Source organism: Trichosurus vulpecula, chromosome 1 (assembly GCF_011100635.1).
Source record: "Trichosurus vulpecula isolate mTriVul1 chromosome 1, mTriVul1.pri, whole genome shotgun sequence".
Taxonomy (NCBI): Eukaryota; Metazoa; Chordata; class Mammalia; order Diprotodontia; family Phalangeridae; genus Trichosurus; species Trichosurus vulpecula.
Window position 1 is genome coordinate 301,093,234 of NC_050573.1, and position 17,045 is coordinate 301,110,278.

Consider the following 17,045-nt stretch of genomic DNA (forward strand, 5'->3'; position numbering starts at 1 on the left):
GGAAACTGCTGCAGTTGCCAGTGATTCAGTCTCCTGCGGCTTGCTCTTGCCCCAGTGTGGCCCAAGCTAGACCACGCTCCTCTCCCAGGCCCGTGCAACAGACCTTTCCTGTAGACCTTCCAGGTTGTCTTGGGTTGGAAATTTGTTTCACTGTCATTTTGTAGGTTCTGCTGCTCTAGAAGTTATTTAGAGTGCTTTTTACAGGTATTTGGAGGGGCTTAGGGGAGAGCTCAAGCAAGTCCCTGCTTTTACTCCATCTTGGCTCCGCCAATGGATGTTTTTCTGCTTCTATTTGACCATCTCATTCTAGAAGAGGCCCGCATGACCTGCTATTTGCCAAAGGATTTTTGGGGGGGCCCATGAAAAATGTAGAGGAAAACATCTACATTTTTCACAGTCCGTCCAAAATCCTTTGGTGGGCTGCAGGTTGTGCAGGCCTGTTCTAGAACTTCATAGGAATTTTCCTTAGTGATTTCTTATGGCTCTAATTTTTTCTTTTTTGGAGGGGGGAAGGGCAATTGGGTTTAAGTGACTTGCCCAAGGTCACACAGCTAGTAAGTGTCAATCGTCTGAGGCCGGATTTGAACTCAGGTCTTCCTGACTCCAGGGCCGGTGCTCTATTCACTGCACCACCTAGCTGCCCCCTTAGTGATTTCTTATAACATTGTATCTAGACTTTTTTTTTTTAATCATAACTTTCAGGTAGTGCAACAATTTTTGTATTCTTTCTCCTTGATTTGTTCTCTGGATCAATTGTCTTTCTAATGAGATGTTTCATATTCTCTTCTTTTTTAAAAAATTCTTTTGATTTTGTTTTATTGTTTCTTGGTGTCTTATGATGACATGAGCTTCCCCTTGTCCAATTCTAGTTTTTAGGGAGTTATTCTCTTCCTTAATTTTTTGGATCTCTTTTTCGAATTGGTTGACTTCTCATAATTTTCTTGATTCTCTTGGATTGCTCTTATTTTTTTTCCTAATTTTTTTTCTCAACTTCTCTTATTTGATTTTTAAAGTCCTTTTAAAGCTCTTCCAAGAGTTCTTTTTGGGCTTGTGACCATTTCACATTTCTCTTTGAAGTAGGAGAGACTTCTAGAATTTCACTCTCTTCTTCTGAGTATGAATCCAGATCTTCTTTACCCTGATAGTAGCTATCTATAGTTAGGTTCTTTCTCCTTTGCTTACCCACTATTAATTATTATTTTTAGTGGCTTATTATTATAGTCAGGTTCTAGGCCTGAGGCGTGTGGGGGTCATGCCTCAGGCTTCAAGTTTTTATACTGCTGTTTTCTAAACACTGTCTAAGGGCTTGACCTCAGGCACTCCTCCCTGCCTCTGGGCCATGGCTAGGGCCCCCAGCCATGCCCTCACTGCAAACACTTTTGCTCCCTGTGGTTTCTCTTGCAAATGCAAACTTCAGCTCTCCCCTCTGCCCTGGAATTGAAACCAGGGACTCTGCTCATCCACAAGTGCCTACAGCCTGCAGGGTCCCCACCCTTCTGCTACTGCACTCACTGGGTGTGTGCTTGCTTCTTCTCACCCACAGCTCTGGACTGCATCTGGTCAGCCCAAATGGGCTTGGCATCCCACAACAACAGAGGGTCTTTCAATCTACCCCTACTCAGCTGCTCAACCCCCACACCCTATGACGTGAAAGTTCCTAAAATTGGGTCTGCCTCCTGATCCAGCTGCGCGTGCCACCCCCCCCCCCCCCCCCCCCCCCCCCCCGCCCCGTCCAACCCCACCCTCAGACTTGTTTTTAGATTTAACAGAGTCTCCTGGAAATGCTTGCACTTCAGTTGGGCCAAACCTCTGCCCAGGGTGGTCAGACCTTTTCTAAAGTGCTCCCAAGTTGTCTTAGGAGGACAACTGTTTTGCTATGACTTTTAATTATTTCTGCTGCTTAAAATTTACTTTGAGTTGATATTTTATCTTGTTTGTTGGAGAAATTTGGAGAGCCCAGTATTTCCTGTCTTATCTCCCCGTCTTCCAAGAATCCTCTCCATTTTTTCTCTTTCATGTTTTTGTACTGGTTGGGATCCATCCTTCTAAGGCTCTCTTCCTCCTCATCTGGGCCTCTTGGAATCTCTAGTTTCCTCCTGTCACCCTTGAGATTTCTGACTTCTTTGTCATGAAGGACAGGGGTGTCAAGATCCTCTTGCTGAAACTTTAGGTTTGGGACTGTGGGTCGTCACAAACTCATGGAGAGCACCACCTGGTGGGTGACACAGAGATTGCATTCCTAGATAATTGCTACACTGACGTGCTGCCTTTCTGTAGGCTTAAGGAAAGAAGCTTATAGATTGGACTTATTTACCCTACAGCACCATCACTGTGGAGCACCAAGGGTCACATGATACAAAATATCACAGGTACAAATATGGAAATTTAATTAACAATCAAAAGATTCTTTGGTAAATGTTTATGAAAAAAGGAAAATGAAAAGGTTTTAAGCTCTTTCAAGCTCTCATAGTTTCTGATAAGAGTATATCTTTGCAGTAAATCAGGATATTGGTGTCATTCAAATACATTCTTTCTCTCTTTGCTAGAGAGTGTTGAATGCAGACTGACATGCATCTTACACAATCCAGTTCTCTTTTTTCTAGATTCTTTCATGACTATCAGTCACTCGTGTTTACAGATTATCCCTTTGTAGATTATTACAATTTCTGAAGTTACAATTTATTTTATGTTACTGGCTTTCTGTGGTAGATCGACAGATTCTTTGTGCCATACAAGGAAATTTCAAAGTCGCGAAGTTTCCACATTACATTTTGCTATAGGTTAGATCAGCAACAGTTTCTTGTTTATGGGAATGCTTGTCTAGCTAGGGCTTTCTTGATGCGTAAGTAGACAGCTGCTTGTATAATATGATGTGAAGAATTCTGGGATAGGCTCCCTTATCTCAGAATATTTCTCCTACTAGCTTTCTTCCTTTGCTTAAAATCTTTGAATCACTAATTTGATTACTTTTAGTTAAAATACTATAGCCTATTTTAAAAATGTAAGTATTAAATAATAGCTAACATTTATATAATATATTACATACATGTAATGAGTCTTGCAGCAGATCTCTGAGGTGGATAGTGCATTATTACAGATGAAGAAACTGAGATTGAGAAGTTAAATAACTTGACCAAAGTTAAACAGATTGTATGTAGTAGAGGTAGGATTGAAAGTCAGGTCTCTGACTCTAGACCAAAGGCTTGTTCCACCATATAATACTCCCTTCCTAATTGGTTATTTGAGGGGTTTAATGTATCAGACCACCTTGAACTATTAGTATCTTATTAATTGACCAGATAATCCCTAGCAGAAACAAGGTCTGGAGGGAATGGAATGCAATACAGCTAAATTTTGAAAGGACAAAGGGGGACCAAAAAGGGTCCCAGGCATGAGACATTCAATATTGGGGAGGGCAGATCTTAAGAGAGTGGAACAGTGGGAGCCTTTGAAGAACCAGGGCTCAGCATTAGGGCTTCAAGGAAGTGGGAAGAAGAAAGGGTGATGATCATCTGTCAGATATTGTAGAGGAAATTCTTGCATGGGGTGGAAGGTTAGACTAGATAAATAGAAGACTTCTAAGGTCCTTTATAATGCTAAGCTCTTGTGATTCTATGTATCAATTTTCTGATTTTTATTTATATGTATATAAATATGCTTCATATTTATGCAAATATATTTATTTAGATTTTATTCATTTTAATGTCTAGTCTAGAATCTTGGCTCAATGTATCATTGTATAAATGTATAGAAGATCTTTGAGTCTGGATTTTGTCTGAATGGAATCCAGAACACATCCTAGAAAGATTTTTTGGGGGAGGGGTGCATCTTTTCCTTTTGTTTTTAATGCAATATTGATATTTCTTACCCAGCTCCATGTAGCAATGTTAAAAATCTCTGATTTTGGTGGCCTAACTTTTCTTGCAACAAGCTGTCTCTGCTTTAGAAACATCCCTTTCTCTTTCCTGGCACCTTCTCAATTTGCTGGAAACTTCTTTGCCTGGAACTGTCTATGTTGGCAACTTTAATCTTCCAACCAATCCCTCTTAATTGGAGCCTTGTGCCTGATATCAGAGGCAGAGGAACAATCATCCCTGAGTGAGACCCCACAAATCCCTACAAAGTACTCGGGTCCCTTCAGCATGCCCTAATTGCTCTGTTGTCTGGGATAATCATTTGGGAGGGATAGTAAGAACTTCACCTCTTGCAGGACCGTTGACCAGCCCTAGTTGTAGCTCTTTTCTGTCCCAATTTGTGGATCAGGTGCTGCCCTAGTGTCCTTCTTGTGATAGCACCTAGGTGGCACAGTGGATAGAGTAGTGGATTTGGAGTCAGGAAGACTTGAATTCAAAGTCAGCCTCAGATCCTCACTAACTCTATGACCCTGGGCAAGTCACTTAACTTCTGCCTGCCTCAGTTTTCTCACCTATAAAATGGGGATAATGATAGCACCTCTCTCCCAGGGTTGTTGTAAGAATAAAATGAGATGTTATTTGTAAAGTACTTTATAAACCTTAAATAAGTGCTATATAAATGGTATTATTATTATTGTATTACATGCTTTTATTAGTATATATGCTGTCATTATTATAGTATGAGGAAGGAGATAGGACATTGCATTTGGAGTCCAAAATACTAGACTCAAATTTGGCCCAAGACAGTGTGACCTGGACAAGTCATAAGATTAAGGGCACTTGGGCTTAATGTGCCTCAATCCTCTTGTGCGTAAAATGAAGGAGTTGGACTTCACGGCCACTAAGTTCCCTTCTGGCTCTAAATCTATGATTCTTTGATCCTTCTTCATGCTCCTAGCCTTGGATATATCCAGTTAAACCACATAGCCTTCCTTTAAAAAAAAATTCAAGACTTATGTCCTTGGTTTAGGTAAGTCCTAAGTGAAGAAAATCCTCCCAACAAAGATGATTGCTGTTCAGCAAGTTTTCATCTTAAAGAGTTGCCTGGGGCCCCTGAGAAGCAGGCTCATACTGCTATTATGTGTCACAGGCATTCTGTGATGAAAACAAAAGGCTTTTCTTTGACATATTTAAGGAAAGTCTAAGAGAGGTAACATGGTATTAGAGGACAGACCTCAGAAAGAACTTGGCAGGTCTAATTCTTTTTTTTTTTTTTTTTGCTTTAAATAAGTAGTATTTTATTTTTTCCCCAATTACATATCAAGAAAATTTTTAGCATTCGTTTTTACAAGATTTTGAGTTCCAAACTTTTCACCCTCCTTCTCTCCCTCCCCTTTCCTCTTCTAAAAATGGTAGGAAGTTTGATACATATGCTATCATGTAAAACATATTTCCATATTCATCACAGTTGTGGAAGAGGAAATGGATCGAAAGAAAAAAACACAAGAAAGAATAAAGTAAGTGAAACATATGCTTCGATCTTCCTTCAGAATCCATCAGTTCTTTATCTGAATATAGATAGCATTTTCCTTTGTAAGTCCTTTGTACTTGTCTTAGATCATTGTGTTGCTGAGAAAAGGAGTCATTTATAGTTGATCATCACACCATGGTGCTGATACTATGTACGATGTTTTCCTTGTTCTGATCATTTCACTTTGCATCAGTTTGTACAAGTTTTTCCAGATTTTTCTGAAATGCGTCTGTTCATCATTTCTTATAACACAATAGAATTACATTACATTTATATCTCACAGCTTGTTCAGCCATTCCCCAATTGATGGACAAAATATCAATTTCCAATATTTTGCCACCATGAATAGGGCTGCTAAAAATATTTTTGCACATGTAGATCCTTTTCCTTTTTTTATGATTTCTTCGGGATACAGACCTAATAGTGGGATTGCTAGATCAAAGGGTGTGCACAGTTTGGTTGCCTTTGGGGCATAGTTCCAAATTGCTCTCCAGAGTAGTTGGATCAGTTCTCAACTCCACTAGCAATGCATTAGTGTCCCAGTTTCCCCATATCCTCTCCATCATTTATCACTTTTGTTTTTTGTCATATTAGCCAATCCGATTGGTGTGAGGTGGTATTTCAAAGTTGTTTTAATTTGTATTTCTCTAATCAAAAGTGATTTAGAGTACTTTTTCATATGCCTATAGATATCTTTGATTGCTTCATCTGAAATCTGTTTGTTCATATTTTTTGTGGCAGGTCTAATTCTTCTGTGAAGTCTCATTAGATCTAGATGGATTACAATAGCCATCTGTTTCTTGATTGGCTATAATATATCTCTTTCCTCTGACTTCCTTCAAGACTCACCTGAAGTCCTGTCTTCTGCAAGAAACCTATCTCCTCTTCCCAGCTCCTTCATCTAAAATCTTACCTCTGGAAATTACTTCACATTTTATGTTATCTATATTTTGCATGTATATAGTTGTTTACATCTCTCTCCTCCAATAGAATGGTAGCTCCTTGAGGGCAGGATCTATATTTTGTCCTTTTTGTCTCCAGTGCCTTATACAAAGTAAACATGTAATAATGCTTATTGATTGACTAATCTGGAAAGAATAAAATCTTGTGGTAATTTTTATTCTTTTCCCCCCAACATATATTTCATTACATTTCCAGTTCTGGCCACATTTTCTTCAAATTCTCTCCAGGTCCCTAGATATGAATTGTGTGCTTGAAAAGCCTAAAAAGATCTAAGGGTTTAAAAAAATCAATTAATTGGATACAGAAGGGAAATTATTCTTGTCATTTAGCATACAAACACACACACACACACACGCATGCGCGCGCACACTGTTTACACTCTGTCTTTATTTTTGTTCTTCCAATTCTCATTCATTTATTTATCATCTTTCTCCAGCAGTCAGTTGAAAATCTGTCTACTAGAATCATTTTACAGGGCTGTCAGTGAAATCACACAATTTAACATCTTCAAGTCTTTTATGGGGTCCATGACAGTCTTTGGTATTCAGTTTCTAGTTGTTTTCACGCATATTCTTCCACAATCCATTCTCTGAATAGCTCCAACTATTCTAAGAAAGGGCAACACTAAGAAACATTTCAGTATAAAATCAACCTTCATGAAATCTGCCCTTAGATGCCTTATCTTAATGTAGAGGTGATCGTGGGTTCTCAAAAGATCTGCCAACAGAGCTCAAGTTCTAGAAGGGCTCCCCTGCTGAAAAGCTCTTATCTATAGGCTTGGTGATAGGTACCAAGTCTATAATCATGTCTGATGTCTAAGTACTAGCCTAGCCAATTTCAGAGAAGCTGAATGTTGGCCATCAGGTGATAACATGTTTTGGTTACAACTCAAGAAAGATGGCCTACTAAGGCAAAGAATGGTTGTCATGTTCATTAGTGTTGGTTTTTTTTTTTCTTGCATGAATGAGTAAAGTGTAATACAATCAGCGTCCAGGATGTTAGCAGCATAAAAGAGGATTCCGTTCTTGGATTAGAACATAATGCTGTGAAAAAGGAGTTAACCTCCCCTCAATTGACCTGAATAATATTATCGTTGCGGTTTTGAATAAACTGATTCACTTACCATGTCTCAGGTTGCTTTAGGCTGTTTTTCAGTAATAGAATTAGATTGAAAAGAGTTACATTTCTTGAATCCCTCTGCTCCTTACCTTGGGTGAATGTTGTCACTTTGGTTGCAATACCTGAGCAGCACACTTAGTTAGCAGCCTTGTCCCAGCTTTTAGTTCCTTGTGTCATAACTTTAAATGCTTTGGATGCCATTCAGCTTTATTTTTTCAGACAGTGTTATTGCTACCACCATGCTGCTTTGCCCTCTTTAGAAGCTGCTACGGACTAATCGCAACTTGAAGTTGAGTAATGTAAAACAAGCACAATTTTGCTCATTTTTCAGACACTGTTGACACCTACCAGTGAAAACAAGAAGATAGAATCATAAAACTTTTTGGTCTGCCCATATTTGTCAGATCATAAGAGCACTAATGAAATAAAACACTGAGTTAAAAACACATTGATGGAACCATGATAATGTCTATGAGCTATGCTGTCTCCTTTCTATTGTGTCTTTTATGGGAAAAGAGACTTGCTTTCTTGTCTTCTTTTTTTTCTTTGCTAGTTCTTTGCAAGAATAATATGATTGAAGGCAGGGGAAAAAGATGAAGCATGGTATGGTGCAGGGAGTGCTGGATTTGAAATCACAGGACATGAGTTTGAACCTCAGCAATACCAGTTACTACCTGTGTGACCTGGGGCAAGTCACTTAACCTCTCTGGGCCTTAGTTTTCTCATCTGTAAAATTATTGAGTTGGACTAGACCGCCAAGGCCCTTTCTAACTTTAAATCTACGATCCTATGAAATGGAGGGATTCTATGAAAGGCACAGTAGATAGACGGCCAGTCTCAGAATCAGAAAGACATGACTCAAGTCCTGCCAATTGGCTGTGTGACCCTGGGCAGGTCACATCACTTTTACACTTCCAGGTAACTCTAGGTTGGAGAGTCCAGACCTGCATTGGTAGTGAATTTCCTCATCTGAGCATCCCTTATACCAATGAAATCAAAGGTTCTAGCCCATATCCCTTTGAAATGGGAGATATAGTAGAAAAGATAAGTTTTATTTTCGAATGTCTTCATACTCTGGTTGCTGAGTCCACCATGCTGAACACTGGGTAAGCACTTAGTACATAGTTGTTGAATGGATGAATTGGCCTCTGGCTTTCTAAACTTGACTTCTTATTTACCCAGCGGCATTACAGGCACTAAAGAGGAAGAAGAGGTTTGAGAAACAGTTAACTCAGATTGATGGCACACTTTCCACCATTGAGTTCCAGAGAGAAGCCCTGGAAAATTCCCATACCAACACAGAGGTGTTAAGGAACATGGGCTTTGCTGCAAAAGCTATGAAAGCAGTTCATGAAAATATGTGAGTGGTTTTGGTTTTCTTCCCAGACAACAATTCCTCCTCTGGAAATTATTCTTCGGAAGGAACAAGTGGCTAACTTTAAACAGAATAGGTTTCATCTGTGCTGAGGTGATCTGGCATATTCTCCAATAAACCCAGTGCAGTATAACCTGAATTGAATACTCCATTAAGAGGGGAAAAGAAAACAAACCCAGCTTTCAGTGCTCCCATTATACCTAGATGGATTAAAAAGTTGCCTATTGTGTGGTATGATTTCAGAGGCCATAAACATTCTACTCTCTGCCTCTCCTCCACCTTTTTGCTGAAAGAAATGACTTTGACCAATGTGTGTGTGTGGGGGCAAATGTTTTATAATTATAGATAAGCTTTAAAATCTAAATATTGAAAGAAGTAGCACATACATTTAAGTTCATACTAGGATATGAGTGATAGCCTTAATTTTTTCAGAGCATATTTTGATGGAGACGAGGGCTAGAGAGAGTTCAGAGCATGGGCTACCCGAGAGAAGGTACTTTAGGTACCACAAAGTAGGGGAAGAGCAGAGAAAAGGGAAGGCTGGGATCTGCCCATAGTTAGACATCATAACTTCCTTAAGAATCCTTTTGACTTGCCATTTTGACAACCCACACAGAGAACATTCTACTTGTGTGTCAAAGTCAGAATCCCCTAATGACACTGGTGTATCCTGTATTCTAAAATAGATCCTATAATTAGAAGCTAAATATTGCAATTACAGACGACAACTGGCTTCCACTCCTTCCCTGACAATGTCCAAACTTAGCATTGCCCCAGATTGCCCTCTGTGTTTTAATTCATCTCCTGAGTCAAACATTATCCCTTTCCTGTTTCCACCTCCCATATTCTCTCCATGGTTATTCCCAAACATTTTATAACATCCCCAGAAACTGGGACTACTGAATTGATTTGTTATATTAGGATTTTGGGGTATTATCTGTTGACATATCCCAACAGAACAGTACTCATATGTGTGTGCTTACTAAGAACTTTTAGATGAGAAGAATAATCATTTCCCTTCCATATACAGTTAGTTGATTTAAAAAAAAAATCCTTAGACCTGCTCAGATTTGCCAAGTACATGATTCACATCTAGAGTCATGTAGAATTAATTTGAAATCCATAGCATTTAGATAATTGTCAGGCTTCAGGTTGCCAAGTTCCTTGTATGGGAGCCTAGGGACTGGAAAGCCCTTACCATATTATGTGTTCTGATCTACTATACATACACCCTAGCACTGTGGACATTTGAATGCTTGTATTATGAGTGCTGAGATCATTCAGAGATCATTAGATCTAAAGTTGGCCTCTGTAGCATCCATTAACTTGCCAGTGGCATTAGTGACGACTGAGAGGCGTACGCAATTAACCAAGGTCCCTGAGCAATCAGTATCTATAAAAGACATTCTTGCATTGTCCTATATGTTTATATTAATGGCTGCCTTCTGGTAATGACTGCCAAGAACTGCCATTTATGATGTCACCTGAGTGGAATGGTACCTGGTAACCTATAGCAACAATCCAATAAAAAGCTGGATTTCCCAAATGAGGTCTTGTCTCAATTTAATGACTCAATTTAAATTTCTCCCCCTTTTCTCCCCAACCAAACTAATAAAAGATGTCTTGACTTGTATTAACTACAAAATGAGTTGATTTTTACCATAAGAAGTTTTCTTTTTAAAATCCCTATATTGACCTCATTCCCCAAATGCAAAAGCCATTTGGGCAGTATTTATTCCTCTTCAGGCAAGGTTTTTCTCTTATAATGCAAATATTTAAAAAGTTGATTTTATAAAGATTAACACTATTTATATGCTCTGACTACAGGAGATTGGTGAAATATCAAAGACTTTAAATAGGTTCATTTTTCATGTGGAGCTATGTTTAAATTCATAATTTTAAACTGAAAACTCAAAATATATCAATAAAAATTATTTCCCCAGGGACATCAACAAAATAGATGATCTGATGCAAGAGATTACAGAACAGCAAGACATCGCCCAGGAAATCTCGGAAGCATTTTCTCAGCGAGTTGGATTTGCTGATGACTTTGATGAGGTTAGTAACACAACAAAATGGAAATAAGAGCTGAGTCCATTGTAAATGTCAGTGCCTTCAGAAGTTCCATCATCTGAAAACTTCTCACCCTTCAAGAGAATGCAAATGATTTCTAATTTAAAGTATTTATTGATTCAACATACTTTTAATTTTCTTTTTTGGACTAGACTTGGGATTTTATTGATATAAAGAATTCTGAGTAGGAAAACTCTCTCTACCAATGTAGATTAGTATTTACTTTTCAACTTATAGTCTTAGAGAGTTTCCTAAAGCACTATGAGATTAAGTGGCTTGCTTGCCTGTGGTCAGCGATATTAAGTGATGTGGCTTGCCCACACAGCCAGTATATGTCAGAGGCACATGTGGAACCCAGATCTAATTGACTCTGAGTTGAAATCTTTGTCTTTTATGCCATACTATGTTCAACCAACATATTTGTTATAGATTTATTTTTGCAAGTAAGAAAAAAAAGAGTCTGGGGAGTATTTTATTTAAAGAAAAGTACATTTTGGCAAACAGCCTGCCAATTAAGCTTTTGGCTCTTAAAATCAGGACAAATCAGGATGTGATTATGTAAATAAGTTAAGGACTTTTTGTGATTGAAACCTAAATAGCTCCATTAAGAGGAAAAGAGTACTTTCACATCTGGGCAACAGATAATGCAGATTGGGTCACTCTGCAAGGAAGAGATTTAAGAGCTAAAGAGCACTGGGAATTAGAGGGTTAAGCTGACAGTTTATTTCTTAGAATAAGAAACAAAATGCATGTGGAGTGGCATTATTAACAAACATGTCCCATTAAAACTAATCAGTCCAATAACACGGACTGTAATTATAAATGATAGTGTCTCTGCATTGTGAAATTTCAGTTATTCTGTTCCAAATACACACACACACACACACACACACACACACACACACACATATCACAATATATGTACAAGATTTTTAAAAAAATCTGATTGTGAGAGTGCAACAAAAAAAATCTGTAACCAGGTGATTATTAGTGAAAATAATATTTCATATCCAAAAAGAACAATCCAGATCCATAGAAACCTGGAGAATAAGAAATGGGGACTAATGACTTTAATAAACTATGTAGACATCTAATGACTGTCAGTGTGGCTGGATGGACAGAAAAGGGAAATGGGAGTCAGGATATCTGGGTTCAAGATCCGGTTCTGCCACTAGTTAGCTATGTGACTTCAAACAAATCACTTAACCTTTCTGGGTTTCTGTTTGCTTATCTATAAAATGAAGTGTTGAGCTACATGATTTCCGTTTTCCCTTTTAACTCAAAAATTCTGTAATAGTTGATTTGCAAAGCATTAGACTGACAGCTACTATGATTTTTTTCTATTGTGTTTTTAATTCTTCTCCAATACTTCAAAGATATGTGATTTCATTGATCTGGTTATTCCCTCTACTGATGTATACAGCGTGTCCTCCAAATTTTAGGAGACAAGCTTTATTACGTTGATGAACCTCCATATCCAACCCTTATATTTAACATCTCAGGTTCAACCTTCTGCATGGAACTAGGTTGGTCTTCAGACAACAAATATATAGTTCATCACTGGGTCCATAGTTGAAGCCTTTCCAACTTTGTTGGACCTCTAAGAGCTTAGGTTTCTTAGCATTGTTTTTAAGAACCCAGTATCACTGTGCCATGATGAGACACCAGGATAGGATTTTAAAGGTGATATTTAATAGCATGGTAATAACTTCTTTTGTTTACTATGATAAATAATCAGGCATTATATGCAGCTATGGGAACTCATACAGCCTGAGACCGTATGTTCTCTTGTTGCTTTATTTATTCCTAAGAGTTTTATCAAACAAGAATCAAGTGAAAGAACCAGGCAGGCATATTTATTTTAGAGAAGAGAAGACCCAGGAGGATGGGATAGTTGTCTTCAAAAAACTGAAAGGCTCTCATGTGAAAGAAGGATTAGGTTTCCTTATTTTTTCAGAGCGAAGAACAAGGAGAAACTTCCTAGCAATTCAAGGGGTCCAATAATGGAATGAGTTGCTTGTATGTTGCTTATTTGTGTATAGCGTGTGTGTGTGTGTGTGTGTGTGTGTGTATGTTCTTTCAGTCTCAGTCATGTCTGACTTTTGTGACCCCATTTGGGGTTTTCTTAGCAAAGATACTGGAGTGTTTTGCCATTTCCCTCTACAGCTCATTTTACAGATAAGGAAACTGAGGCAAACAGGATTAAGTGACTTGGCCAGGGTCACAGAGCTAGTAAATGTCTGAGGCTGGATTTGAACTCAGAAAGAGGAGTCTTTCTGACTCCAGGTCCTGCACTCTATTCACTAGCTGCCGTGTGTATGTGTGTGTGTGTATGTATGTGTGTTGTTATGTGGATATATATACACACACACTCATATGTATACTTCAATGCCATATGTGTTTGTATATATGTACATGTATATATGTATATGTCTGTATATATGCATATATCTGTTTGTGTGTGTGTGTGTGTGTGTGTGTGTGTGTGTGTGTGTGTATGTATTATAGTGTCCTGAAAGTCAAGGATAAATTGAAAGCAAAGGATTCTTGTTGAAGGCAGGACTTTAGCTGAGACTTGAAGGAAGCCTAAGAAGCCGAGAAGTGGCGATGAGAAGGGAGAGAAGACCATAGAAAGAGGAATGGAGAGATTTTAGAGTCTGTATTAGGAAGGGGTAGTGTGTTCACACTGTCAAAATCCCAGATCATTAAGGAATTAAAGTAAGTTTTGATGGAAGGAATAGGGACTCTTCTGCTTTTTTCTTACCTGTCTTGTCTGTCATTCATCCATATGGCATTTGTAGTCAGCTTCATGACTTCCTTAACACTAACCATCAAAACACATAGGCTCCAGTAGGATATTTCACCAATGTCTACACCATTTTATATCTTATTCCTTTTTAAACAAAACACTTTCCTTTGCAAACAATCGTTCAAATAGATATGTTTGAAATTTGGGCTGAAATCAGTGTATTTCAGAAGAAACTACTTCATCAGGCCAAATGGACTAGATCTGGGACATCTTGCACCCTGAAGATACTGAAATTCCTTGATGACATAGTTGGATCAGGCTTATAATCTCATTGTAGGGCAGAGTTTTTAACCTGGAGTCCATGAAATTGCTTTAAAAAATATTTTTATAACTGTATTTCAATACAGTTGATTTCCTTTGTAATTCCATGCATTTTATTTTATACATTTGAAAACATGATTCTGAAAGGGGGTCCATAGATTTCACCAGACTGCTAAAGGTGTCCATTTAAGTCTGACAGTCCCTAGGCCTTCTGAAGCCTTCAATAGAGGGACACACACCTAAGAGTTAACTCTGTCTCTCAGAGTACATTAGGATTACTTTTTATCATCTTGGAAACAAACTCTGGACAGTATTGAGCTGAAGTCCATGGCTAGAACTACATTAACTTTGGAGATACAGCTAGTTGGACAACATTTTTTCCTAGAAATATAATACTTTGTATTATTATCCCTTTGCTCAAGTTGCTGTAGTTTAAATCAATAGATTTACCCAGAATAAAAATATTGTGCTGCATACATTGTGATGAGGATAGCTATTTCATTTATTTCAGAAGATAATAGGTAACATTCATAGAGCTCATACGTAATCCTTACAGCAACCTTATGAGATGGGCAGGGAAGGCATTATTAGCTTGATTTTTCAGGTAAAGAAACTGAGGCTGAGAGAGAAGTAACTTTGTCATGCTCCTGTGTCAGGGATAAGATTTGAACCCACGTCTTATGATTTTAAATTGTGAGCCTCCTTGAGAACAGAGACTATCTTTTTCCTTTCTTTATATCCCTAGTACTTAGCACACCTGCTGGCACATAGTAGGTGTTTAATAAATTCTTGTGAATTTGACTTGACTTTTCCATTCTGCCATAGCAGGTCTCTAAGACTGCTCTTGCTAGAATTGTTTCTTCTAAATAGGAGGATAGAAGTGGTCCATTGAACAAATTAACTGGCAGGTGCAAACTCTTTCCAGAAACTAGTGAGGTTATGTGTTCCCTTAGCATGAATGATTTGAATGGCTGTTTACTGAAGTATTGTAAGATTAACCACATCAAATTTGCAAAACCCCAAAATATTCATTTTTCATTATTGCTCAATGTTGTAAGAAGAGTTTAGTTTTAAAATAAAAATTCCATCTCATTGAATTTTCACATATCAATTTAGAAAGCAGATGTTCCTGTTATTGTGTATGAGCCAACCCACGTCTTGAGACATTAAATCTGCCATTCTTTGTTTCACTTGTGCTCAGGATGAATTGATGGCAGAACTTGAAGAATTGGAGCAGGAGGAATTAAATAAGAAGATGAAAAATGTCAGACTTCCAAATGTACCCTCTTCCTCATTGCCAGCCCACCCTGGGAGGCTTCCAAGTGTACCAGCCTCCTCACATCGATCCCGAGCAGGTGAGCTTCTAGCTAAGCTCTTGGGAATTAATTGGTTCCCTAAGAAATACCCAACTTTCCCATATCTTACCTATACTAATATAATAAATATATTATTTTTATTATTTTATATTTATATATAATTTATTATACTAGTATTAGTAAATAATAAACATATTCCAATTTAAAGGACTTGGAGATTACCTAAATGATGACAAGTACCTAAATGTCTAATAAGCTTTTTTTTTGAACATATGTGATTTTTGATTCTTGCAGCAGCTCATCAATCACTGATTCACATCCTTTTTTTGTTTGTTTGTTTTTTTTAAACTATAGCATCTTCCAGGAGGAGAGAAGATGAAGATGACATAAAACACCTGGCAGCTTGGGCGTCTTAAGGCCAAACTACAATTATTATAAGCCTAAAACTATGGGACGTGTATGGAATGTTTTGAGTAGAGTTCATTAATATAAAAAAAACTTACTGAGGGCCCGTTTGGGAAATAAAAAATTAGGTAGATTGCCTTTCATTGTTTTAGGCCATACTTGATTAAAATTCTGTTCAAGAACCTCTGACATGCAGTAATCCACATACTTCAATCGAGGAGTGGAAATATTATAAGTCATTTAAGAGTTTGCAAATGCTTTAAGAGTAGTGGGGTCAGGACTGCCAGGTAAATTATTGCATTTCCCACTATTCTGTTTGTGTATAGACATGGGCATAGGTGTGTGACACCTGTCAGCACACACATATGTATGTATTTGAGGAGTCTGCTAAAAGAGGTCTGGAGCGTGGTAATCATTAAAAGCATTAGTGTGTACATCCTAGATGTGATTCCAATACAGTCTGTACATACACTAATTGTGCTTGAGTTTTTCAGTTTAGAAACTTGAAAGACTCTTTAAATTTTAATATCATTTCAGTTTGAAATTAGGCAACAGATACATTTGCAGTGGTTGAGATCATTAATAGTGAATGCTACTAGGCCAGGTTCTCGTGGGTGTGATTTAGGTACTTGGGGAGCTGCATTAATGTTGGCCATCCATTTGGGCACCATTAATGTTTCAGTGTACTCAGTTTAGTGATTCTCATTCTCTCCTATTTGATACATGCTTGTAAATTTGTTTCAGGTTTACTCAATAGTCCTTGTAAATATGTGAAAGGAAAAATCTATAGAAATAAAAATGACTTGTGAAAAGAATATATTAGACTATGTTTTTTATTTGTAAAAACTAGCAATGTGTTATAGACAACATAGTAAGTGATGAATGTCATTCTAAATGTGGCTATATCATTAATAGAATTTGTCTAGTAGTATTCCCTCATATTTGTGTAACACCAATGAGATAATTTGTACTTACAAACATTTAAAGATTGAAAAGATGAAAGCTACATCCCCTCTTCTCCTCCCTTTTAACCCCTTTAACACATAAGCAGATATTTTGCAGACTAAATCATATCCTCACAAAAAATTCACAATACACAAAGATCTTTTTGGCATACTAATTAGAAATCTTCAACTATGCTTCATTTTAAAAAAGTATTTAGTAAACACTTATTGTATACAGAACACTGTGTTAGGAGCTGGGGATGTACAAAATTTAAATAAAATGTGGCCCCTGATCTCATGTAATTTTTTGTCTAGTAAGCAGAAATGAGGGGGCTAAGTGGTGCAGTGGATAGAGTACCAGGCCTGAAGTCAAGAAGACTCATCTTCCTGAGTTC

General features: G+C 37.7%; 1 protein-coding gene across 2 annotated transcripts in view; it reads left to right on the forward strand.

Annotated features, from left to right (window-relative positions):
• CHMP4C (charged multivesicular body protein 4C) overlaps positions 1–16,505 on the forward strand; it is a 51,240-nt gene extending 34,735 nt beyond the window's left edge. The window contains exons 2-5 of one of the 2 annotated variants that reach the window (XM_036739889.1): positions 8,650–8,827; positions 10,786–10,900; positions 15,187–15,340; positions 15,656–16,505. In XM_036739889.1, coding sequence (XP_036595784.1) covers positions 8,650–8,827; positions 10,786–10,900; positions 15,187–15,340; positions 15,656–15,717 — 509 coding nt within the window. In that variant the 3' untranslated portion in view covers positions 15,718–16,505. The remainder of the gene's footprint in view (positions 1–8,649; positions 8,828–10,785; positions 10,901–15,186; positions 15,341–15,655) is intronic. The other variant, XM_036739898.1, reaches the window with a different exon arrangement.
• Positions 16,506–17,045: the final 540 nt, after the last annotated feature.